General features: G+C 43.3%; 1 protein-coding gene across 2 annotated transcripts in view; it reads left to right on the top strand.

The window, feature by feature from the left end:
* The first annotated feature begins 368 nt into the window (after positions 1 to 368).
* Positions 369 to 27320, top strand: part of LOC112434724 (neurabin-2) — a 34918-nt gene continuing 7966 nt past the window's right edge. The window contains exons 1-9 of one of the 2 annotated variants that reach the window (XM_024802139.2): positions 369 to 778; positions 6571 to 6966; positions 8891 to 9099; positions 9194 to 9526; positions 9642 to 10349; positions 21828 to 21960; positions 22388 to 22508; positions 23224 to 23328; positions 23783 to 23918. In XM_024802139.2, the coding sequence (XP_024657907.2) occupies positions 6657 to 6966; positions 8891 to 9099; positions 9194 to 9526; positions 9642 to 10349; positions 21828 to 21960; positions 22388 to 22508; positions 23224 to 23328; positions 23783 to 23918 (2055 nt within the window). In that variant the 5' untranslated portion in view covers positions 369 to 778; positions 6571 to 6656. Of the gene's footprint in view, positions 779 to 6570; positions 6967 to 8887; positions 9100 to 9193; positions 9527 to 9641; positions 10350 to 21827; positions 21961 to 22387; positions 22509 to 23223; positions 23329 to 23782; positions 23919 to 27320 lie in introns of both variants that reach the window. The other variant, XM_024802138.2, reaches the window with a different exon arrangement.

A 27320-nucleotide genomic window follows, 5' to 3' on the forward strand; every position in this document is an offset into this window, starting at 1 on the left:
GTAAATGAAAATACACCCATAACAGCATCACTGGAAAAAATGTAAAAATACAGTAAATTAAAGCTATAAAGGTAAATGAAAGTATAGAATTACAATGATGTTAGTAAAAAAGTTCTGTATGTACTGTAAGGTATTGAAAATGCAATAACCTGTCAATAAAAAGCAGTAAAATCACAGTAAAAGTACAGTAAATGAGTGCAAACAGCTGCTGCAGCGGTGGCGTCACTGCACCTTGCGTTTGGCAGTGACAGCTTCTGCCAGCAGAGGTCGCTGGAGCTCTACTGTATCTGGAGAGGAGCTCTCGCTGATCGGTTTCTACCGAGCAGCTCGTAAAAGTCATCCAACCACAGAGACACAAAAACAACAACCAAAAAAAGCAGCTAACCAGCGGGGGCCGGCAGGACCCGCTTTATATAAGATCAGGTAGTTGCTGCTTGTTTAACGGAATGAATTCAACCACACCTGATGAACGACGACCGAGGAGGGAGAAGGCTGTGTGTGTGGACGGAGTGTGAACAGATAAAGGTGTGAGCGAGCAGGAAACGGGTTGGGGGAGAAGATGAGGAAGAGGAGTAGGGGTGAGGAGGAAACAGAGAGAGAGAGGGGGACGGAGGAAAACAGATGATGTGAGGGGGGAGGAGAAGGAGGAGCAGAGAGGAGGCAGGCACTCAGTCTGCTTTGCTTCGCAGGAGGAATCGGCAGCAACAGAAGGACAATGGACAGCGTTCACCGCGGGTCCTAACGAGCACCGGGCAGCTTCATCAAGCTGGAATACAAGGTATGGCTGAAGGTTAGCACACGGGTCAGTTCGTGCCGTCGTTTTACCCGCGTTAAAAAAGCTGCCGTGTGTCTGCGGGAGAGGAGAGAGGCTGCAGGAAGGAAGCGACGCGGCGCAGCAGACGCTGAGCGGGGCCTGCGTACCGGCTGCCTCTGGGTCCTGGAACCGGCCGGTGAAACCGTCCGATACCGCCACAGCTCTGCGCCTTCATCGTATCAACCGGGTAATAACGGCCGCGCTGAAACACAGCAGGGAAAGACACGCGGGAACACCCTATTCCACTGCTCACGCTTATCCTTAGAGAACGCCACCCCAAAGTCCTTTACAAAAACGTGAAATTTTGCACTCGACTCACTGCCAGCAGGGCTACCCACCCTTTTATCAGACCATTTGAAACTTCTCCGGGTTCCTCGGGGTACTCTGTCGGATTCGGCGCCAGACTCATTAGTCAAACCTTTTTATTTCAAATTAAAACCAATGATAACGTGCGAGCATAGTGCTACAGCGTATTGGTATTGACGTGCAGTGAGCGGGACCACGGCACGCGACCCGCAAACAATAGTTGACATTAGTGTGAGATAAACGCTGCTGTGTGTGCTGCTCGGACGCCGATTTGTTGAAAAGTGTGCGCTTACTAACAGTACGTATTCAGTCTTATTTGGCGATTGACGTGTTTGCTAGAAAAGAAGCGGCACAAAAAAGGAGCCGTTTTCGGATAGGAGTTTGGTGCGTGGAGCATATGTCGCTATGCCAACAAAGCCTCTCTCGAGCTTGTGGCAGCAGCAGCAGGAGGAGCACGCAGGCAGACTGTCTGCCAGAATGAACCTTTGCACTAGCCGAGGCCCGATGCAGCGATTGTCGTGTGAATAGATGGAGTCATTGTGTTTACCATAATGTGCCTTCTGTTGGACACTGTGCGTGACGCACGCAGGGCATAAGGACTTTAATGCTCGCGTCTGAACGGCCAGTGTATTATCGTGCCAGATTCAAGCATTATGTAGCTGAGCTACTGCAGAGACTGTGACACAGACAGATGTGAGCGGTTACAGTGAACTGAGCACTCCTCGGTTTTACAGTATATCATGAGACAAGGTCACTTGTGCCATACTAACCACCCAAACACTTAGAAAAACACAGGGAAGGCTGTGCGTGTGATGTAGCCTGTATTTAGTGATGGGAGGAGGCGTTCAGGGACCTCCCATAAATAGATTACAAGTCAATAGATGCTTGCCTCCATATGCTTAGGGTGACTGGTGCAGGCAGTGGTTCTGGTGCATTGTTTTTATTTTTTGGATCGTATTGCCGTACTTGATACTGAGTGTGTGTGTGTCTGTGGGTGGAGGATGGGAGCCCTGTCTGTGAGTACAGGTGAAAGCAATATCCTGTTATCTAGTTAGAGATTAGAGAAGTCAGTAAGAGCTGAGGCAAATCAGTGACCCTGATGTTTCGAGAGTGAGACCAACTGGTTATAATAAACTGAAAAGGACGCTGCTGCGTGTGAAACCATGTGTGTTATTGAACAGGAAACCTGGAGCCCAGCTGGTAGTTAGACTCTACACTGAATGGCAGGAAGCAACCCCAAACCGCGAGGGATGAGAGGCAGGCAGGAGGCGGATTGAGTTGTTCTTCGAAAGAGGTGCTTCACCATACTTGTGCTGGATTTAGTTACGTTTCTTTTAACTGGTGGCTACACACCAACGAATGAAGAGGCGCAAAGGCCCGCCCACGTCACGGTGGAGACTGGAGTTGGAGTCTGTTTGCTGGTGTTGTGCGTTTTGGGGGTTTATGTGTGTTTGTCATGCTGTTTGTCAATCAGAGCGGGAGCTTCATTTGAACAATATCAGGAAACGAGCCAAGAACTATAAAAGCTGTGTGTGTGTGTGTGTGTGTGTGTGTGTGTGTGTGTGTGTGTGTGTGTGTGTGTGTGTGTGTGTGTGTGTGTGTGAGAGAGAAAGTTATTGGCTTTACATTCAATTTGCTCACTTGACTTCACATGATCTGTATGTGAGAATTGAGTATTTAGCAAGACAGTGTCACAAGACCGTTGTTGCAGTGTGTGTGTGTCTGCCCCCCCACCCCACCCCCCATGGCCGGCAGTGCCATCTGGAGTAAGTGTGAGGCCAGATTGTACTATAAACACTGCTTCTTATTACCCAGACTGCCTTTCAGCTATGTTTACAAGTAGAATTCATCATTGTTTTGTCTGATAATTTCTTTTTAATTACTGGTTTTCTCCATAAAAGGACTTCCTGCAGGCAAAGATGGCAAAAGTTCAGACATGTGACCCTTACGCTAGCATCCAAAGATATTCAGATTGCCCTCGTGTCTGAGTAAGAAATTATTATGTCCTCATAGGAGGCGTCGAAAAGGTACATATTGACATCACTGGATAACACTTGAGCCAGTCCATAATACTGTTTGTTTGCCAGGTAACTACACACTACTTACATTTACTTACAATGTAAATTTATCTTCTACCTGAAGTGATGCAATACTTAAAACTGATCGTGCATCACTTATAACTAGTTGCACATTACTTAAAATTACTTACAGTTTAATTATTTGTTCTTTCCTGTAAAAACATGACCTTATTCTAGTGTGTCTACCTTAAAATGTTTGTAGGCAATTATAATGATTTCAAAATAAATGCATTGAGATTCCACGTAGCTACAGCCGTGGGCGGTAATATAAAGTGTTGCCTTTGTTTAGTTTAATTAGTTTCACATCTCTAAAAATGGTTTCATCTCCATCGACATCCTGTTTGTTAGCACCGTCACGGAAAGCTAAACGGTTACATGATCCAACCTGCTCGGGGTTCCTTTAGCAACGATGCATGTTGCTGCAAAGCATTTGTAAGTAGCTGCAAGTGGGAATGAGAGGAGTTTTATGTGCAACCGCAAACGCTGGAACATCAAACATGCACCATGAATCTCAGTCAGTATCTCAGGCTTCTGCAAACATTCTGTTTCAACCATTTTTCCTACCTTTGGGCCTCTGTGATGTCAGCTACTCCAGCTATTCCTAATACGTCATCTTAGGCTCACAGCTTTGGTTGTGAGCACAGAGGTCAAGCCAATCCAGACCTTCTGTTTATGAGGCGCAGCCAATCAGAATGAAGCTGTCTTAGAACAACTTGCTAAAAAGCTATTCCAGAAGTTCCAGCAATAAAAACATGGAGATGGAAATGTTTAAACCTTAAGCACAAGCCACTGAGGAACATTCATTTTCATTAAGTTCTAGTTTATCATGCAACAAAGGAAAACATCTGCTAGTTCTTGTTACTGAGCTGTATAGATTTCTTAGTCTGTTGAGTAGAGAGTTGTTCATCTTAAGAGTTTAAAATGTAATTGCTGCATTGACTTTTGATTAACAGCCAAACACAAACTCGACTACGTTGCACAGAAGATACTGGAAAATGTAGCGATTTAGTTCAGGCAGTTTGTGGTGACCTTGTAAATTCAAGTTGTGGAAGACAAATGAAACACAGCCTTAGTTGCCCATGAAATCGCGGGCTCCTGTATCGGTGGCTATCCTCATTTGGAGTCCGTTTGGTACAATCCTTAGTGGAAATTCTGATTCAGGTTTTATACTTGAGACTCAAAGAGGCAAAGTACAAGTAAATGCTGCTCGCAGTAAAATGAACTGTTGCGCTTCTTTGCATTGAGCAATGATAAGTTAAAGTAGAGGTAACATTGTGACAGTGTAACATAAATGACAGTATGAATCTTCACACAAATCCCACAGTCTGCTGGAAAAATCAGACGTGTCTCTGGCTGTGTCCACGTTCCATTAGATAATCCTTGAAATTACAAATGTATTTATTTATTTTTCATCAGGGTTAGATTATTGAAGTACTAAAGAAGGGGAATCACCTGTCTTATCACCTTGATGCTACTTCGGCTAGCTAAGAAATGTATTTGCACAAAACCCCATGGCGCTATTTATGAAGATGTAACAGAGAAGATTGCTACAAATTGGTAACCATAGACTGCATGTAAAAGATGGATGCCGTGGTTGGTTCTGATTTTACATTTTAAGGCTTTAATGTTAGTGTTTTGGCTTCTGCCATGTTCATTTCTTTCAGCCAGAAGTTAGCATATTTAGTTGAGAGGCTTAGATGCTAATTAGTGCAAAACAACAGTCTACTGAAATACAAAAGCTGAAGCACATATTCCTTGGGCAGGCTGTACCACACAGCAAGCCATAATACTTGTCTGATAAGTCCAAAACAAACAAAAACACTCCAGAATGGATCGATACTTCACAAGTGGTAGAGACGTTCAGATCAGTGATGCTAATAATTACAACTGTGGCGTAGCACTAAGCTATCAGCTGTGTATGCAGACTCGGCAGCAGCCACACTCTTTAGCACCTTTTAGGGCGTAACAGATGTTTAAAAAAACATGCATTATACATTTGTTATGAAGAGGGAGACTAGGGATCCAAACCTCTTGTGCCAGGTTCACTTTTTAATATTGAAAAGTTGGACGTTTTAGCATTGGAATCTGTGGAGATTGAGTTGCGTTTTTTTTGTTTTTGTTTTTTTTAAGTCAATTTCAAGTGGTCATTAGTAGAACTGCAGGTTGTTTTGTTGTTGTTTTTTGGGAACTTGTGCTTTGCCAGGGTTGTGCAGTGATGCCAATGGTAGCATGTGAGGGGTTGCGCAATGTAGGAGCTGGAGGTGCTAGCAGGAATTGTTTGTTTTGGATTGTACAAGGCTAGCTGTCTACCTGAGTTAAGCTAAGCTAATCTAACTTTCCTAATTTAGTTTGATCTGTTAAATTTGGTGCACTCAAAACTACTGCCGTGACCTTAAATCATAAAAGGTCACGCAACTATCAAAGAAAAAAAAATCAAATCAAAGTTGCCGTTATTTTTTTTGTAGTTTAGCACGTCATTGGCAGATTATCAAGAAACCTCGTTACTCTTTCTATAATTCATTGTGTTCTAATTGCTGTCTCTGTTATACTACATAGTTTTTATAGAGTCAATCAAGCCTGATGAAAACATCAGGAATCCCTGTTGCAAAGATCTGACGGCACAAGCCACAAATGCTGTCAACCAGTAAATGAGATGCTATCACGAGAAAACACTGTGATATCTTGGGACCAAAGGGCTGTTCTGTGTTCGTGCTATGTATTTATCTGGCAAGTCTATCACGAAGCAAGTTTGGCATTAGGAGCAGCAATATAAACACGCGGGGGGGGGGGGGGGGGGGAGTTGTCACACTGCGTCATTGTTTTAATTGGATTATATTGACTGCTGCGGCAGCGCCGTGTGGGTGTACACAGAGGGGCGATTGTGATGTCGTCTAATGCCAAGTTCGCTCATCTTCAGCTTAGTTATACTCTGTTAACACTCTCCCAGCTGGCTCCTACAGGTGGCACAAATACATGTGTTCGTTAAAGAGTCTTTGATTATTGATCACAATCATATGCAACCTAATTGTATGTATCAAAAATCTTGTCTGAGCGACAGCATACAGCCAAGAGGTCCTTTGTAAACTAGGATAGTTACCCTTGAGAAGCTGGCACCGCTGGCTGTTTGGCATTTTGGGCTAAAGTATTACTTCAGTGCAACAAAATGAAGGCCTGCTGGGTGGCTTCAGCTGTTCACTGTGAACATCTGTGGTTCTTATCTGCATGTTTGCAGTTGCACAGCAATTTGCTGGTTAAAGCTTTGAAAAATGCAACATGTAAATTTCATTTGCCTCATATCCTTCAGAATGTTTAAACCGATGCACAGACGTGTCCAGAGTACACGGCTCATTGATCTCTTTCTGTTTTATTCAGGAGGTGAATGTCAGACAGCTCCAGGATGCTGCCCCCCTCATTCATGCCAACCTGCTATTCACCACGGGACATTTGACTCACCAAACATGATGAAGACTGAGCCTCCGTCGGCCACGGGAGGCAACGGGGCCTCCGGTGGGAGCAACGGGAGCTCTAATCTGCGAAGTCCGTCTCCCCACCGCAATGCCTACGAGGCAGGTCTTGCGGCGCTGAAGAAGGCCACAGACCACCTCAACAATGCCGCCAATGGAGGCGCTGACCCTGCCTCAAAACCCGCTCCTCTGCCCCGGCCTACTGGGAGGGGCCGGAAATATGGCTCAAATGTTCACCGTATCAAGAACATGTTCATGCAGATGCAGTCTCCCGGCGATGAAGAGGATGGAGCCAAAATGATTGGTAACTAGCCTTTTCACAGAACCCTTTAGAATCAAGGAATGTAGCAACTTGTAGGGTCGGTTACCGAATTCAGTTAAGGCAGCGGTCCCCAATCCCCGGGCCGCGGACCGGTATCGGTCTGTGAGTCGTTTGGTAATTTCACACCCGGGCCTGTGAAATTTATGGTTTTCAGGGTTTTTATCTGATTATTTTTATCGTTTTTAATAGTTAACTCGGTTTCTCTGGGTCTGTCTGTTATGAATAAATCTTGTTGTATTTATCCGAGACACCTTAAAGGCCAGTCAGAGAAAATATTGTCGGACATAAACCGGTCCGTAGCGCAAAACAAAAGTTTACGGACTGCTGTTTTAGGGTACCGACAAAATTACATTGGTACTAATGAGGACTGATTCATAGTAGATAAGGTTCGGCTGTTCGTGTTCCCCTCGATGTCACACGTAGCGTCACCAGTGATCGTGTTGGGTTTTACCATCATTTCAGTGCTGAAAATTACAAGTTATACAGAGAGCGATGCGGCAATAGTTTGGGGGGAAAAATTCTGCAATGTGTTGATGTATTTGCTTTCTGTCTCGACTGCTTCTACTACTATACCAGCGCTGATGTGGAGGTTTTGTGTCAAGTGTCGATCAGAAGACTACTGCAGCACGTGCGGCTCTCAGACACCAAATTTAGAATATATTATGCCAAAAGTAATATCGGTTGGTACCAGTATTCAAATGTGCAAGATAAACCCAATACTTGCAATGACAATGATTCCTTTTCTGACTTCTGACAATAACAGACCAAGTAACAACTGGTGAAATGAAGTGGCTGAGTATCAAGTTAAGCTAATGTGAAAAATAAGGCGAGATTGAATGACTACCAATGGAAAGTTGGTAGACAGTAATGTGAGTGATATGTTGGAAATATACAAGAGGGTTACTTACACAACTAGAACCACAAATATCCTCTAATTCTCAGGTGTCGGCCATCGAAAGACAGAAAAATTTTAAATTCTCCAGTGTTCACAAAGAGAAGCGGGTTTACCATAGTAAAGGTTTGATCTAGAAATCTTTAAAAACACAAATTATCTGATAAGTCAGCTTCGAATGTTAGCACGGCTAGTCATGTTTTTGTGTGTGTGTGTTGAGTGCTGTGCTCAACAACTCTTTTTACCTCTCACCAGTCAAACAGTCAGAGAGGGTGGGGCTTTCAGTATCTGCATTGTGATCAAAAGATGGTTTTTTGTAACCTGGAAACAACAAAAGCTTGAGAAGTGCTCTGAAAATAAAGTCACGGGGACCATTAGTCCTCACACTCAAAGCATTTTGCTGTGATGATTCAGTTCTCCTCTGCCTCCTGTCAGAGTGGAACTGAGCATCCAAATACATTAATAAAAAGATTTTCATATCCTCAAAAGATTTTATCTTAAGCGTAAAAACACTGTAGCTTCTGCATTTTTCCACCTGGTATTTGCAACCTTAGCACTTGCACTACTGCTACACTACAGACAGAAGAAGCCCTTTTTTACATGGATTAGCTAGTAAGGTTGCTAGCTAGGAACTAGCTAACTAGCCTTTAGCCGTTAGCCTGTCTTTTGTGACCAGTATCCTTATGTTGCATATGTGTGTATTCTTTTTACAAGATTATGGTTTTGAAGTGAGTTCAGATTTTGTTTTTAACATATATTATTAAGCTCCTGCTAAAGCGGCTAAATTTAACCACCAACACTTAAGGCCATGTTTATTGATAGTAGCAGGCATAGAAACTGGGTTATGAACAAAGACAAATGTGTTGATGATATCCATGCTGTGATACTTCGTGTAGCCAAAATTCATTAATGATAAAACCACCTGCTCTGGTGAACTCCAGTGGTGTTAGCCTGTACTTCCCTTAAAGGACAATTTCGTTTTTTTACAACTTGTTTATTTTCTGTCATTAGTAGGTAAGGAACAGGCAGTGAAACTGTCCCTGCCGAGAGTATCCAGCCTCAATGAGCACGTCGACCACAGCGCCCTGCTGAAACTTGGGGGCACGGTCTCTGAAAGGGTCAACCGTTTTGACTCTAAAGTTGGTAGGGAGGGCAGTGGCTCATCTGTGGGCTTGTCCAAGCTCCAGGAGACCAGGAGGATCTTTGAGCAGCGGACTCTGCAGGTCAGATGTTACACTTGCGTTGTTATTTTTTATCATTTAGTTGACATAGCTCGCTTGTAATCTTTAACTGACTGGTTATTTGTGCGTCCTTCAGGAGAAGCAAGCTGCCACTAACCGCATCTTGCTGAAGAAAGAGCGGGCGTCAGGCTTCCAGGGCAGCCGTCTAGATGTTGTGGCTCGCTTTAATGGGTCCACCGAAGCTCTGGACCGGCTAGATGATCCCCCTGTTCCCACCCCTCCTTCTATTTCGTCTACTGCAGCTTTAGCCGGGCCAGGCGAGGCCGTCAGTCCCACTGTGAGCCAGCTCAGCGCCGCATTCGAAAAGGGTGACCTGCAAAACAATCTCTACCTCCCCCAGCGTCGGTCAGCCCCTGCTTTGGCACCAAAACCCAAACCTCCACCCAGGGTGGAAGCAGCAGACAGGAAGGTGAAAAGGATTTTCTCAAAAACTTAAAACTTTGCAATTAAGCTGTAGGGAAGTTCTTGAACTAGAAAATCTTTTGATTGCACTACTACATGATCTCCCTGTGCTTTTCTTCCAGACAAAGGTGATACCTGCAGATAAGGACGAGAAAGATGAGGTAAAAGCAGGAGTTATAAGTAACCAGGCAGCAGAGCTACATGAAGAAACGGGTTCTCTAGAAAGGAACATGGAGGGAGCCGCGACCAATGAAGAGAAGGATGCATTTGGACTGTCGGGGGACCAGCTCTCCAACTCTTCCTATTCCTCCTCTTCCTCAGTGACTGTCACTTCCATCTCCTCTTCATCGGAGGCCAAACCAGAGCCGGCAGCAACTGAGGCCAAGGGTTCGAGTACAGTGGAAGCCTCTGGGCTGCAGCCACAGTCTGGCGATCAGGACAGCGCCACTGCGGGATCTGAGGCCGCGGGTAGGCTGGTGCAAGCTGAGGTTCATGCCTCGCTGGAAAATGGAGAGAAAGAGCCTCCATCTTCCTCTCCTTCATCGGAGGAGAAAGAAGAGGACTCTGAGGAGAGGGCCAAAGAAGATGAGAATGACGAGGATGGTTCAAGGAAGGAGGATTATTCTGAGGGAGATCTGATAGATATCAGCGCATACAGCGGGCTTGGGGAGGAGGACTCTGGGGGAAGCCAGCTGGACGATGAGGACGACGAAGACGAGGAGGAGGCATATCAGCCAGAGTCCAGCTGCTCAGAAATCCCTGGCCTTCCTGAGGAAGAGGAGCCTCCGCCACCCAGTAGAAAGATTCGCTTCAGCACTCAGCCAATCAGAGTGAGTTTTTTCTTCTTCTTTTTTTTTGTGCTCACATAGCGCACATTAGTCTTAATTTTACTGTATCCACCACTCCGATTTCATAAGAGGAAGTCAATCTTGAGCCACTTCCTCTGTGGTTTCATCTTCCAGACACGGCAGTTACTGCTTTAGTGATATTTAAAGCAAACGCCACCGACTTTCCAGTAGTGCACAGACTCTTAAGTGTTCATTACACTTAATATGAAACAATCAGCTTCATTAGATTCTCTGGATTTATGTGTGCATTTTGTGCTGATGTCAGCACAGAAAGAGAGGTTAAGGAGCGAGCTGATCGTTAGGATTCATCCTCCTGAATTAAGGTGCTGGTCGAGGGAAAATGTTGAAGGTAGCACCAAACAGAAAGCGCTGATCTTTTAATAAATATGAGGACTTGACAATTTATTTAATTGCTCATAAACTTGTACCTGTTACATATTTTTCTATTAGATTGAATAATAGAATAATAAGTCCCTTTTGCCTCAGTGTTTTAGCATCTTGAAGTTATATATGTTGGTATTTCAGAACCACAAGTTTAGTTTCACAACAACCCGAGTAGCTGCTGTTTTCAGCAAGGAAGCGAGCGCTAGCTGCTAAGCACTAAAAAGGCAGGAAGACGGGGTCAGTAGCATTAAGTTAAAAAGGCCTTCTGCTCAGTATCTTGAGCTCCAGACTCTTGGTTTACAGTAAGTTAGATCATAACTAACTTAGTCGAGCGATGGCACTCGCTTCATGCATGCTCTGCAATTTACGAAACCACGGAAACTCAAAGAAAAATGAACACTGCCCTAAAACAATTGAAAAACACTCAGTGACTTCCTTCATCACACACGAAGGGTGCACAGGGGATTTTCACTCTTTGATTTCGCCATTCTACTTCCTGCCAGTGCTCAAAGTGTTTGTTAATGTAGCTCTTGATTCAAAAGAAGCTCTCCTGTCTGATGGAGAGCTGTCCTGCAGCCTCGCAACAGTCAGCTGGTTGAGCTTGTTGCGTCGTGCAACTTGTCTCGACCTGCATTAATAATAATACGACGCGTCCCCTAATATGTTTAGACAGCCCTCTGAATGACATACCACAGAGTTTGATAATGTAGCACGTAACACTGATAAGAACAGGAAGGAAGAGCGCTGCATGCCGATCTAGAATTGATGTAACTGTATAACGGCAAGTGATGGCGAGCTTTGCCCGCTCGGTCATGTTTGCTACTACGGGGTGGTAGCAGGAAGAACGGGTTTAATTTCAGGCCAAGCGTCAGGGCAAAAAAAGGAATTCCTTTCATTTTCATGGACCTGGAAACGTTTAGCTTCTGACCTCTTTGGCCACAGAGCGGCTAAAAGTGGAGCTGTGGCCTGAGGCTGTGTTGTGTTGTTTACTACAAAGGTAACAGCTGCACCCGGGTAGATTTACAACTTTGGGTCTCAGATTCAGATCGGGTTTTTTTTTTTTAAAGTAAATATGTGTCCGTGTTTGTGTGTTGCCGTTCTTTCCTCTTGATTCAAAGACATATTTAAGTAACTGTGATAGATTTACAGAGAAGATGTATAATTCTTGGCGATGAAGTGCAAGAGTGGGCTGCAAAAACATTTCAGCCACAGTGATTCAGTTGGTTGCTAGCTGCAGCTTTGTGGCCAGCGTTTTCAAGGTACACTTCCTCCATGCCCGCCCCATCTTTGCATCTCTGCATCATCAGAGTGGGCTCTCACTTTGAATAAAACACAGCGGCTTCTAAGATTCAACATTTGGGTTGTTTTTTCTTTTCTTTTTAATGCACTTCATTTGAGTTCTGCACTAAACACTATCTGGCTCGTGCGAGTTAGATGATGTTTGTGTGCGTGGCTTTTCTGCTGTGGACAAAAACAGCAAAGATACAAGGATGCACCTTTATCCAGCCTGATACCTGATGATGATGATGATGATGATGCATGCAGGTGAAGTGCTGATTGGCCGACACAGGAAGAGTAATGGAAGCAGAGTTTGCAACAAAGAAAGACAAAATAATAAATCATTAAAGACGGAGTAAAAGCGAGCCCAGACGATTAGCACAGATGACATCGTTCGTTGTTTTCGACTCTTTGTCCTCCACATCAGGAGGATTTTTCATTTACTCTGTTCTTCGTTTTATATTTGAGCAGCTGTCTTGAATCATTATTCAAAGTTAAGGTTATTATTATTATTTTTTGGAGGCCAGCAACACAGTTTTAATCAAGTTTGAGGGTCAAAACAAGGAGAAAAATATTGGTTTACCAGTTTATCCTCTGCAGTGTGGACATGAGCTTAAAAAGAGCTAGAAAAACATCCACAGAATTAGACCTAAGCTAGCTAAAGGCTGACTGTGCTGACATGGACTCAGTTGGGAAGGTTCCAGTTTCCTCCTGTTATTTCCTTTCAGTCACACTTATGAAGCTGACTTATAAAGTCACAGAATAAAACATGACATGTGGTCCACTTTCGTGCTCCTGTTCACTTTGTCGTGCTCCAGTACAACCCTGGCACTAGCTGACGGTAGATTTGGCGATCGCTCTAAAATGGTCAAAGTCAAGTAAGTTCCGCCACTTGGTCGTCACCCTGAAACACCTCGGGGCATTTATTCTAACTAAAGTGGTCACTGGGAAATAAAAACGCCATGAAAAGTGCTAAAAAATAGCTTAAAGAGTTTGACAACTTTTCCCCAAAACAAGGCTTTATCAAGCTAACCTCTCCTGTACCTTTAACGACTAGTTTTGACACAGTTTCTGAACAGTTTTTGAACAGTTTCAGGGTTTTTCCAGGGGCAGCTGCATGGCAGAGACCATCCGCTCGAACTTCTGATAAACACCCTGTCGTACAAGCAGGTCCGAAACATGACAAAGCCACTCAGCACAGAGGAGAGATTCAGGGTTACTCCTAATGAGGATAAAGCGTTGAAAAGCCTCTTTCCACTGGAAGTTACGCTTCTAAAACCATCTTTTTTTTTTGCACAATTCTTCCAAAGATCTGAACTCAGGATTCTTTGAGTCCCTTTATCTACAACTTGCTGTTCACGGGGAACTTATAGACGATTATACTTAGTAAAGAATCTGACAACTTCATCCACCTTTGTAAAATGTAAACATTTTAGTATACATGACATCATCTCAGACTCTTGTGACCTGTTAGAGTTTCAGGAGAAACTGAGTAAGCATTCATGTATGAACTGGTGCCGTTTCTTACAATGCAAAGAAGAAAACAGTGATGCTTGTCCAGTCGCTTTGACATTACTGTGTTACAAGAAATGTCAGACATGAAGAATTATTAATAAATCAAATCTGACACAGCAGAGATCATCGTTTTGGTTCAGAGGAAGCTTCAACATTTAAAGCTAGACTCAGCAGTTATCTGCACACACACACACACACACACACACACACACACACGCTTCCTACTCATATGCTCGTTGCTATAGAAGATCTATAAATGACGCCGCACTGAAGCGGAGGTTTATGAGGGGGAATGAAATGAAATCACAGCCAAGCAGCAGTGCAGATTACTCACAGTCTAAAGGAGGAAAAACAAAACAACTTGATTTCAGAGTACTGAAGCTACCGGTCAATAGCTTCAGCTGGACCAGGGAACAATAGTCTTTCAACAGGCCTCGCCTCAGGGGCATCTTCTGTCAGGAAAAGTTGTCCAGTGCTGACACGGTGCCAAGCTAGCTAAACTTGGAAACATAAACATCCCGTCTGACAGAAAGTTGGCTTGCTTCAAAAGAGTGTTGGACCTCAACCAGATGCAGGAAGACCATTGGTTGCTGGGTGAAGCGCCTGATAAGCCTTTAGATGCAGGTTATATGCTTTTGGAGGGGCCTCGGTTCGCGGCACAATACAAGCAAAAGAACATTACGTGATATATCGGCTGTTTCGGGGTAGATATGAATGAGTGTGGAAAAGCTTTAATTTCAGGTAACACAAATGAGTCTGACATATTTGTTGGAACAAACACACTTGGTGTACATGAAGCGCCATTAGAGGAGCGGACGTTGTTTGATTTGAACCCATCGCTCGTCTGAGAGGTGTCCCGCTGCAGGGAACAGAGACGCTCACTGTCCGAGCATGTCGAGTGCCGTCAGCAGCCGGTTTCCGGAACGGAGTAATTGCTGTTCTTGCATCATGAAGTTGGCGTTAGCCAGCACAGCTCAGAGCTCCTCAAGTGTTGAGCAAGTCTGCAGAACATCGCTTCATTAAAATGTCCTCTGCAGCTGAAATGCCATGTGATTACAGCACGGGTTAATCAGCCTGTGTGAGAGGTCTTGTGATTTTTGGACTTGCACGCGGACGCTGTGTCATCATAAAGGTTAATGCGTGATGAAGACACGTCGGAGTGGCCGCTGTAGGTTGCTATGCGATTGGTCTAAACTTTCTCTCACACACACAGTGCAGATGCTGACTTGTGTACAAGGCCACCTCTGTAGGACTGTTAAAAGCAGCAGCTGGAATGTGGATGGGTGTGTTTGTTTTCCTCGGGGAGGAAAAAAAAGCGCGCACAAGCAGGGGAAGCCGGCTGATAAGAATCACAGAATAGAGCTTTGTTTGGATTTAAAAAACTACCTGGTGTGTACAGTTATGTGAACTGAAGGGGGAAATCTCTTTACAAAGGTAATGATGCTCCCAGTTGTGACTGAAATCAGTTAAAAGCCGCCTTTGATTACGTGCGTCACAGATTCAACAAGATGCTGCAAACGTTGCTCAGCATCACATAGCGGCTGCAGATTTGCCAGGATGTAAAATCTCTCGTCTCATCTCGTGCTCCACTGGATTAAGATCTGGGGACTGTTCAAACTGGTCTCTTTAACAGGTTCAAAAAACCAGTTTGAGATGATTGGAGCTTTGGGACATGGTGTGCTATCCTGCTGGAAGTAACCATCAGAAAATGTGCACACTGTGCTAATAGAGGGATGGACGTGGTCAGCAACAATACTCAGATCAGCCCGTCTGCCAGTTCAGTCACTTAATCTCCTTTTTTCTTCATTCTGGTGCTTAGTTTGAACATGTCCGGACGTCTGAATAAATGAGTTACTGCTGCGATTGGCTGATTAGATAACGGAGTGAATAAGCAGGTGGACCTAATGAAGTGGCTTGTGAGTGTTTATAGTGTTACAATAGTGGATGTTCATATTAAACAGGGTTTCACATATGCAGAAATGTTTAAAGCTTCAGACTGCTCTGTTTCAGGCCTTTTTTCTGCTCTTGGATCTTTATGATGTCATAAAGACAGTTTATGGAGTGAATGTGTTTGAATGTCCTCATTGAGTCTGCAGCAGGAATAAGATAAGTAAGGATTATTTAAAGTTACCCTAGTAGAGTCCGAGAATAAAAATACTGAGCTTGAAATGAGCATAAATAAAATGGACCCAACCTTAATGGCTGCAGGACCAGTGTGGAGGGGGAGGAGGGTCGATGGGATGTGGCAGGAAGTGCTGGAAGAGTGGCTTCCCTTTGACTGTGACATGAGCAGAAACTGAAAGTAGTGCGATTCACAAATTCAGAACTATTTATGCAGATCCCCAGAGGAGCTCTGCCCACACACTCGTGCTCAGTGTCACATCACTAATCAAATCGATTAAATCTGGTGCCTGTTGTTTATTAACTCGAGGTTCACTCAGAGGTCACGTGTCCACAGCGCTACGCAGCCATACCCCGAGCCGCCCAACGAAGACTGGCTGGCTAAAATTCTGATCCCATCTGAAATGAATGAAAGACGGCAAAAAGAAATTCGATTAAAGATCCAAATTCAGACGTCACCGTGGCAGTTACAATAAAACTTACCTGCAGACCTGTGATCTGGACTCAATCCTTGCAGCATTCAGTGAGAAACTTTCCTCTGCCAGCTGCTTCTCGGCTCTGTGCTGCCTTTCAGTACGGACAAATTACAACCCAGGAGATGCCAACGCCTGAGGACTCGTCTCCACCAGATATGACTCAACCTGAATTTTCTTGTGATCCATCTGTCAGACCTTAATTTAGAGCCATGCTTCATCCAGGTGGCATTCACATAAGACGCTTTTTCAAATATTTATCAAGGCACACCTCGCTCCTCTGTTGTACAGCCTGTGATAGTGCTCTCAGTTGACCGGCGGCTAACTCAGATGGCGGTTTTGATATCTCTCTGGCAGCTCGCGCCACTTACAGAGGCGGTGTCGGCGGATTCAATTTTGTTTCTACCTGTTGGGACGCGCCAGCCGCCGGGACAATTAGATCACATGACTAAGCTGAACATATTTGAAAGAGGTGTTAAAATTCAGACGTTAATTCCAGTTTTATTTTTCCAGCTCCGGCTCACAACAACAGTTGTCTCACGATGCTTTAACGGAGAGTTTAAAACTGTCAATTACACTGTGACTGACCTCCTGCTTACACAGGCCTTCGGAAAATACTGGTTTTAAAGACAGGCTGAGACAGGCAGACCTGCAGGAGGATACAAACAAACTGAGAACACCCACACGTTTATAATTACGCTGACATTTTACAGTGGCAAAGGCGAGTTTTCTCTGTATAAACACTGTTTAGCTTGTTATCACATGGAAAACTCGTTTTTTAAAAAGGAGCTGATGCTCACGTATCAGAAACCAGAACTAGGAAGTCTCTGATAAAGTATGAGGTGATTCACCAGTTCACCAGTACACCAGTACACCAGTATAAATCGATACATTTCAGCATGACTGCAAAAAACTCAAAATATCAGGATGTGCTTGTTTGCGTTTTGGCTAAAAAGAAGAAGAAGCATGTTTACATGATTAATACGACTTTAAAAACCTCTACAGTAGGTAAACAAAAACCGACGGGTGCTAACCAATGTTAGCCTGACCTACAAACAAGCTAGCTGCTTCCTCCTGTTTCCAGTGTTTATACTACGCGACATTATCTGCCTGCTGCTTATAGAGATCTAACAACATGTATGTAGCTCATGTCAAGTGAACGCCCCAAAGCTTTACTTATTGCTTTTATTTTTTACTTAAAAAAAAAAATTATTACATTTTTATTTAACTTATTACTTGTAGGGTATTTTTAATTGAATAAGTAAAATTAAATGTTTAATATCAGTAAAGAACGGCCTCGTATATCCATCCATCCACACTGAGCCCGGCCGATATATTGGACCATGTCAGCTATTTGCTGATCTGAGCAAAGAATTTGAAATGAAATAGGAAATTAAACGAGGATCTTTTCAGATATAACCATCAGATATAGTTACATGAGATTTTTAATTGCAAAATATTGGCACCAGTTTGGATCTGACGGGCTTTAAATCAATCCTTCATTCCAGCTTTTTGTGTAGTTTCACGAGTTTTGTGGGGCTCCTCTGATTGGTTTAAACTTCACATGACGTTGGAGACAAAGCCTACTGCTGTAAGCTACAGAGAGGCTACACAGCCCTGTCATGGCGGCTGTGTTGGAGGCCCGGGCTGGTCCCCGGGGACTTCTCGGTGGCTTGGCTTTTATCCAGCGTGTAGTAAGTTTGTAGCTTCTGACTGGCCCGGTTCTGCTGAGGCTTCCATTCACAGCATTGTCAGTCGAAAGAAAGACATGTATTGTTTTCACATCATATTCACTGAAGGGCTGAGCTGATCTGTATGAGCTTCACTTGTTCCCAAAGACGCGAATACTGGTTATTCATTCAAACTGACAAAAGACGAGGTCTTAATACACAATTGTGAAGCGGTCTGCAGGTTCGATTTGATTCTTGTCATCAACAGTCATCATTACAGAGTGACTTCTCTTTTTGAAGTAAAAATGTTCAAATACACCAAGTTGCCCAAGTTTAAATGAACATTTTAATATTTGTCGGTGTTTGTTTCTCTGGGACTCTGCAGCAGAGTCTGTGAGCCACGCTGCCAAACCCAGTGGAGCTTTAAAGTGGATACTGTTATAACAGGACGGAGCCTCTTAGCTGACCCGGCAGCTAGCTGGTCAAATCAGTAAAGAGCCTGATACCAAGGGTTTATTATGATTATGCAAAGTGAACAAACTACCAGCATATGTTTACCTATTTCAAGAGAGTAACATTGAACGTATTGATCCTGTGTTAAAAAATCAATATAGATTAGTAAAGTAACAAACTTCATTGAAATACATTAAGGAGATTGTGAGTATGGATTGGACTGTAACTCACGTTTAAGTGCGTAACCTCCATTGGTTTTACTCACTGTTTAAATACTATGTAGTACCACAATCAGTACTGTGGAAATGTTCTGGACTGGAGGAGGAAGAATAGCCCAGATTAAGTCATAATGATGTCATTAGGTTTATCTCAGCCTGAAATCTGAGACCATAAATTTCAGAGAGATGGCGTGAGTTCTTCTTCAGAGTGGGCCTAAATTAGGACTCTAATGCTTCTCCCAACAACCACACCTTAATCTTAAGTTAATATATTACTAAACTGTTGAAGAAGCCAATTTATCTTAAACCGTGTTTGCTGTTTAGTTTTGTGGCAATTTTGACTTTTATTTTAAGGCACCTGTTGTAATATTGGAACGTGTATTGATCTTCTGTAGAAACTTTTCTATCATTGCTGTTATGTTCTGGTCACGGCTGATGGCCCCGCCCCTCCCTGGTTCTGACAGTTTCTTTCCCGCTGTCAGCAGATGCTTTCTCCTGTTAGTTTTCTCTCTCTTATTGTTTACCTTTGGCGCTGTACAAGTAACGCTGGACTGAGTCTAGGTTGTTTACTCCCATGAATCTAGGTTACAGGTGCATGTTAACTTTAAGGGTCAGCTTTTCAGTTCAGAGTACTTCTGCAGGGTTACAGACTTTAGAGGCGACCTTGTTCCTGTCGTTGGGTGCACTTTACTTTTTTTGTTATTTTGTTTATGTTCTACCTGCTGTTTTATCTTTCTTTGTTTGTGTGTTTGTTTTCCTGAGGAACAGTAGAGATTGTGTTTCTGACATCTTAAAGGAACACCCTAAAGCTTCATGTACGCACAGACACACACGCTAACTAAGCTTTAAAGTTACTCGACAGGAAGGAAGCGTGACAACAGGAAGCAGTCTTACAATCCCGCCCTCCGACCCTGTTTGTGTCACAGTATTTGTGTGTGTACCTCCTACGCTCGAGGGAATGTAATAATACTATTACATAAAGGCCTATGGGTCTGTGTGTACACACACACACACACACACACACACACACACACACACACACACACACACACACACACACACACACACACACACATATTAGCATATCTACCAGACAGGGACAGTGAGAGAGAGCATATCAGTGCCAAAATCCCGCTGGGCAAGCCTGAGGTTGCCATGGAAATGAAGCCACGTGATCACAGAGGTGGTCACCAGGGAGACAGATGCTGCTGACCTTTTTTAACAGGGGGGTGTGGGGTGGTTTGGATGGGCTTCAGTAGAAAGATATGGAGCACAGTACAGTGAGAGTGTACGGACTGTGTCTAAAGCCAGTGTGTGAATGTGTGTGTGAATGGGTGGATGACTGGATATGTAAAGCGCTTTGGGGTCCTTAGGGACTAGAAAAGCGCTATATAAATACAGGCCATTTACCATAAAGCCACAATAGATGTAAATGGTTATTGTGAGATAATATTTCTGGATGCTTCGCCCAGTATCGCAGGCTAATGATGTGCAGTGAAGATCTAATGCATCAGTTAAAAACAAGGGAAGTATGTAGAAGCGTACTTCCCTAGCATGCAAACATGCCACCTGTCAAAACCAAGCCACAGCGAGACCCAGCGTCCTCCTGCATGTCCTGGTCTGTGTGCAGTGTTTGTAACCTTACGGCTCTAGAATAAAAAGAGCTAAAGCTGCACCTTTTTCAAAGCAGCACTGGATCAGAGTTGGAGATGGAAAAAGTGTTGAGACGGAGGTTTATTATGAGGCTCTCCAGCTCCCCTCAGCTCATTAGTTCTGGTGTGTGTCCTTGCACCTTTTGATTGACTCTCACCGTTCTCGTCTGCTCCCATTGGAGAGCTTTAAGTTTCTCTTAGGAGTTGATCAAGATGAAGCCAGAGGTAAATGCATATAGAGCTTATTCACTGTGTGGACGGGAAGAACAACTTTAAGTGGCCTCAAATGTTGCTGTATGATGAGACATATGTATAATCTAATAATAATACAAGAATAATAGTATACACACTAAATATATACATTCTTTCACATTATGATCATTTCTGAGCTTTAATTTGTGATTTTTAATTAATTAATCAATTGTTTTGCAACTAAGAGGTGTCTAAAATTAAATTAGGTGCACCTTACAGGATGAACCACTTTTCCCTTCATAACTTCCTTAATTATCCATTGCATAGATTCAACAAGGCGCTGGAAACATTCCTCAGAGACTGTAGTTCATATCGACGTGACAGCATCACACAGTTGCTGCAGATTTGTTGCCTACACATCCAAAGGTGCTCTATTGATTTACGACCTACAGGCCATTTGAGTGCAGTGTGTTGGTGTGAGATGATTTGAGTTTTGTGACATGGGACAATATCCTGTTGGAATATGGATAAGCTGTGGTCATAAAGGGATGCACATGGTCAATAACAATACTGCTGTGGTGTTAAAATGATGCTCAGTTGGTACTCACGGGCACAAAATGTACCATTAAAATATTCCTCACACCATTACACCACCAGTGGCCTTATCCAGTGATACAAGGCATACAGTGCTTTGATGCTGTTTATGGCAAATTCTGACTTCTGAGAGTAAGAGAAAATGAGACTCATCACACAAGGCAACATGTTAAAAATAAGCTTTTTTAACCTTTATTTGACAGCCTTGCAGTGAAGAGTAGACCGTAAAGTGTTTCCCCAGAGAACTGCTGCTCACTGGATATCAACTGTAAACCCTGCAGATGGTGGTGTGGGGAAATCCAGTGTTGTGTTGTCTGAACAGCAGTTTGTGAAATACTCATACCAACCTGTCAACAACAATATGTTCAGACTCCTCTTTCTTTTGGGCACAGCTACAGCTTCTTTGTGCCTTCCCTTGTTTCCTTTCTATTCTCTACAGCTCCTGTCCAAAGAAGAATAATTGGAGAGAAAGAAAATCCCCAGTCTTATGCTTGGTCTTCTTAACCATACCTCAGTGCACAAAGTTCCTGATTAGATATTCTGTTTAACAAGAGGTTGAACAGGTGTTGCTAACGTCGTAGCCATCTTCGTTCTTGTCTACAACGTGAGCAAAATATCCCCAAACAGTTGAGTGAAAAAGACCTTTTTCAAATGGCAGATACAGTTTGATTGATGACGTTTAAGGTTAAATATTTCAATTTTTGTATGAAAAATGATTGGGACATATACCTGAACATGCAAAAAGACGTGTGTAGCACATCAGCATCAAACCTTCACCAGTCACTGTGAGCTTATGAGGCTTTCATGTAGGAGTTCCTCAGGGAACTTTCCGAGTGCCTCTGTTTTTACACTTAGCCCTCTCAGTTAGATGCATTTGGATTAGCTATCTGATCGTTTGCCCTCTGCATAGGTCTTTACCACCTACTCTAATGAAGATTACGACCGACGTAATGATGACGTTGACCCCATGGCAGCGTCAGCTGAGTACGAGCTGGAGAAGAGGGTCGAAAAGTTGGACCTGTTTCCCGTCGAGCTGGAGAAAGGTTTGCACGCGTCTTACATGTCACCGAGAGTCACTCAGTCAAGCCTCTTATGTAACTGTACACACTCACACAAGAGGCTGCAGTTAGTGGACATACACTGTCGCTCTAACAGCTCCATTATCCCCTTATGGGATTAAATTTAGCACAGATTGGCCTAATTAGTAGCCAGTAACTCTGAAGGTAATGGATTTGAACCAGCAACCATGCGTGACGGCTGCTCTCAGCACTGTATAATAGCTATAATTTCACTAATATTTAATAGCTTGAATGTGGATAAATCCCACATGCTTTTTTCCGTCACTCTATAATATGATTAGTTATTATGATAGCAAAATAAATATGACAGGATTCTAATTAACAGTAATGATGTATTTATGTTTTAATTTTCAGCACTGAGATATGGCTCTGTTGTCTGTGTGTCTTTCAGACAGTGACGGCCTCGGTATCAGTATCATTGGTATGGGTGCAGGAGCTGATATGGGCCTGGAGAAGCTGGGGATCTTTGTTAAGACGGTCACTGAGGGCGGAGCTGCGCAGAGAGACGGCAGGTACCTTCTTCAACCTGCCTGCCCCGACATGCATTTTTCATTCTTTCAGTTTTATTTATATAGCTCGAAATCACAGCAACAGCTGTCTCAAGGTGCTTTATATCGTAAGGTAAAGAGCCTGCAGTAAATCAAAGAGAACAGAGAAAACCCAACAATCATATGACCTCTATGAGACAGTGGGAAGGAAAAACTCCCTTTGAACAGGAAGAAACCTCCAGCAGAACCAGGCTCAGGGAGGGGCGGCCTAGACCTAATGCAGCATAAGGGACGAGTCAAGGTCACATGATCCAACACTAACTATGTGCTTTATCAAAAAGCAATAGTTGGCCCTTTTTTGTAGGCTTAACACTATTTTTCTTTGGACAGCAGGCATGATTATTGATTATTAGCTAAATGTACACTTTTGCCTTAAATGTATTTCTTTGCAAACTTGATTCTTTAGCTGATAGTTGCTCACTACTGTTACCTTCTTCTCATTAGTGTGAGTGCAAGTTTTTAAAGCTCTTTGTTAGAGACACCAGTTTAAAATAAACAGGCAAAAGCATAAAATGCCACAGGCTAGGATGTTACATGGAGCCAGTGCTAGTCCACAGGCCTGTCTGGTCAAAGACACTCATAGTTACATTTGTCGTTGCATGTGAGAGGTGTGTTCACTGAGCGACCTTGGTCTTCTCCAAACATCGCTCTGCATACAGTGTTCTCTTTGTGTCTGTAGGATCCAGGTGAATGACCTCATAGTGGAGGTTGATGGGACCAGCCTGGTTGGTGTTACTCAGAGCTTTGCTGCCACTGTCCTCCGCAATACCACCGGCAAAGTCAGGTCTGTGTCGCACTCACTCTAAACACGCACACAGTTGTGTTTTCATATCTTTGTGAGGACATAATGCTTCCTGTAGCTGCTTCCCCTAACCATCAAGAATGAGTGTCTAATCCTAACATAACCTCATTGCAATCGTCACGCTAAAACCACATTTTGTCCCCATAAGGGCTGCTGGTCCCCACAGGTAGAGTAACACTCCAACGTGTGGTCCCCACATCTCCATTTTTGAAACACATTTCACATTATGGAAGCTCTTTTTGTCCATTAGTGGTATAAATTGCATATTATTACTTTTTTTTTTATTTGGTGTGTTTTGAAGCTCTGGAGTTTTTCAGGTTTGATGTTGATACAGTGAATTTTTTCATGTTTTCCACATATGCAGTTTGTGTAAAATGTTTCATTGTTTCCTTTTCTTGCGAATGACAAATCCTAAGTTTTTGGTTTTGTTTTCTAGGTTTGTGATTGGCCGGGAGAAGCCGGGGGAACAGAGTGAAGTGGCTCAGCTGATCCAGCAGACTCTGGAACAGGAGAGGTGGCAGAGAGAGATGATGGAGCAGAGATACAAACAGTACATGGATGATGATGAGGAGGTACATGCTACACCTCTCTGTCGTGTGGGAGGGAAAAGAACAGCCACTGATATCATTTTCGAGGCACAGCTACCACACCAACGTTGGCTGGGTGCACGCCGCGCAGACATAGCTCAGTAGGCAACTCCCCCGTGACATTTCATTGTCCTGCCCTGCGTGTGGTCTTCCTGTTGATGCGCTGCTGAGGGGCGGTTCTTGACACATGCCATGTGACACATTGCAGCAGCAGCGCTCTCAGCTTGAGAGGGTGATAAACACAGTCAGTTCTCCTCACTGCACCTCCTTTGTCCTTTGAAATAGTCAAAAATAATGAAAAAGTCGTTGTTTTTAGTCAGTAAACACAGAATCCAAACGCACTCTGGCCTGCATTTGGAAGGCAACATTGCTCTACTTCACAAAGATATCCTGCATGTAGTCATTAAATTCATTTTCACAAGCCTTTTGATGGTGTTAGTGGTTGTTAGCCACAGGAAATCCAACATGTGTACATGGGAAAATGCCTGTCTGTGCTCCACCACATGCCATTTCAAACTCAGTCCAGCATCTCCACCGTCTGGTCAGAGAGAGAAACTGCATCAATACAGAAATCATTAAATTCCTAGTTTCTAGGGTCAGGTTTCATAATTAAAACAGTGGGACCAGGCTGTTTCCTACACATGGCTCATGGGACAGAGTGTGGCTTGTAGGCTGGGTATCGTCACTGATTTCCAGAATCATCTCAATTCCGATTCACAAGGTCCTGATTCGATTCGAATCGGGGAAATTTTGCCTCAGACAGTCAGAAATATTATAATTCTGGTCATTTATCGGCACATATCCATATTTTTATAGCTATAAAAAGAAAGCTGAGACTTATGAGACTTTGTCAAAGGTGTGAGCATCACAGCAGACGCTTTAGTAACTGAGCATAAAACACAGAAAAACATGTTTTTGGGTTTTTATAGCAGAGAACCTTAAAAATATTGTGCAGTAGCATGAATCAACATATAAACATCACCTGATGCTGCTGAAGTGAAGCAGAGGATTAATTAGAGACGCAGCTGAGCATTTTGCAATTTCACATCATTTTAAAAAGTTTACATTTCTTCAGTATTGAACAGCAGAAACGAGACTTTCTTGTCGGAAATCAGTTAAATTGAAAAAAATAAAACCAGCAGCAGACAGCGCTGTACACAACAGTAGAGAGAGAGAGCTGTGCATGAAGTGTGATTTTATTGTGCTGGAAGCAAAACAGCAAAAGAGGAAATTCATGACGATGATGATGTGAAGCTTAGTTTGATCTTCAGTCGTTTTTGGTTGTAGAGTATTGAAACCTGCAGCTTCGGAGTCTAGCGCCAAAAAGACGTAAACACAAAGCACGGACCCGCCGACGCATCAGAATCTGTGCGCTGACGGCTGAGAAAGCAGACATCTGTGATGCGTCGGCGCGTTGTGTTTACGTCTTTGTGCTGAATGCGTGTACCTGCTCTGGTTTGCTGTTTGGTTGTTGTCGAAATTTTGTGAGGTTTAACCTGAGATTCTGGCATGTCGGGCAAAATAAATTTACATTTAAAAATCGATTCAGGATTCTAATGATAGACTCCTAACATTTCATCACTCTACAGCCTAAAATGAAAGAGCTCTGATTTCATGCCTGGGGGCAAATGTCAACTCAAGGCTTGTGTACTTTGGTTTGGTTAGCCAGAGAAGCCACAGAGCACAGCTGCAGTTATCAGAGGATGTTGATATGGACGGCAGCGTGCGCTCTGGTTTGCTGCAGTCTTGTAATAAATACAGTTACTTTACAGTATTTACCTCAAATTGTGTCCGAGTAGGAAGAGTAAGCAGAGAGGAAGACACGGTGCAGTCATTGTGCAAAGCAATCATGTATTAAGTAATACATTTTAGTTAATGCGTTTGTTAGCCTGGAAGAAAACATGCTGGACACGGGCTAATGTGAGGCTAATTTACTTTGTAACACAAAGAAGAATAAGACGAATGATCAGCAGGCTGTTATCGATTGTGTGAATGCTTTTAGTGGAAGACGATGTGCTGGCTGCTTTTTGTTCCAAGGGAATGAGTCTGAACTGTCAAACCACTGACCAGATCGTTTCTTTCACTTAATTTGTGACTGCATACTTGACCTAGTTGCCATTTATATCATTTTATATGACAGGTACTCCCGCCAATTAGATTATGAAGAGACAGACGACTGAAATGTACCACACAGTGCTATGAGTGTAAAGCTAATGCCAGCAACTAGCTAACATCTAACAAATGACTAAGTTCTGTTTGAAAAAATAAATAAAAAATAAAATTCACTAATCATGTTTAGAGTTTTTTTGTAACGGTTACCTTTGGAGATGTTGGTAGGTGACTGAGATACCTTTTGTCTACCAAAGCAACCTGGCTTTGCACTAAGTAGCATAAGACTGTTTTAAGCTAACTAGCTTAAAGAGTATAAGCCACCAAACTGTGAAACCACATGCATGAGCTTAGCCTAGCCAAGAGTCCTTTTTGACTCTTGGAATGACCAAAACTTACCAAATGGACTTTTGACTTCAAACGATCGCAACTGAACTCCTAAACCCAAAGGGACAGTGTATAGTGTATCAAACATGAGCATTGAAAAACCAACTAAATGTGGTGGTGCTGTAAGCCTGCATTAGATCTGAACGCCACCAGATGCCGATTGCTCTGATTGCAAAAAGATTTTGGGAGCATGGAAAAGGCTTTCTGACCTGACTGCAGACAGTTTCCTGGTTAGCTACTTGTTTTGGGTCATACTGAATAAAACATTTAGTCTATTTTGGTAAAACTATTTTTCCATTGGATTTTCCGTTGATTTGCTCTTTGGCTAAAAACCTGGAGATTGACAAGAGTCCGGCAGTGAGCCAGCGGGTTCAGACCCAACCCTCCTCTTTCTGGTGTTTTTGTTGTTGTTGTTGTTGTTTTGTTTTTCCTTTCAAACCAAGATAGAGATGGACTGGGCCCTATTTCAGGAAGCCGGTTTAGAAAACTCAGAGTGAAAAACGATACTCAGAGTTGAGTAACCCCGAACTGTCCAACTCGGAATATTCGGTTTCAGAAAGGCTGATAACAAGTAGTTCAATCAACGCGGAGTTGCTTTAACCCCAAGTTAAGCGCGCGCACGAGGATACATAAAGCCCTGATTAGTGGAGCACAGAGTAAGCGAGTCACCATGGAGACGGAGGGAAAGAAGGCGCGGTCAATGTATTTTACAGCGCTTGAGGCCGAAATTCTGATGGCAGCATATGCCGATAACATGCAAATTTTGCGGAAAAAAAGTAACACAGCCTCAGCTGCAAAAGAAAGAGAGCATGCATGGCAAAACATAGCCGACAGAGTCAATGCATGAGTGTTAATTTAAACATTGATCTAGGGATTTCCACCCATTCAACA

This window comes from Maylandia zebra, linkage group LG4 (assembly GCF_041146795.1).
Source record: "Maylandia zebra isolate NMK-2024a linkage group LG4, Mzebra_GT3a, whole genome shotgun sequence".
NCBI lineage: Eukaryota > Metazoa > Chordata > Actinopteri > Cichliformes > Cichlidae > Maylandia > Maylandia zebra.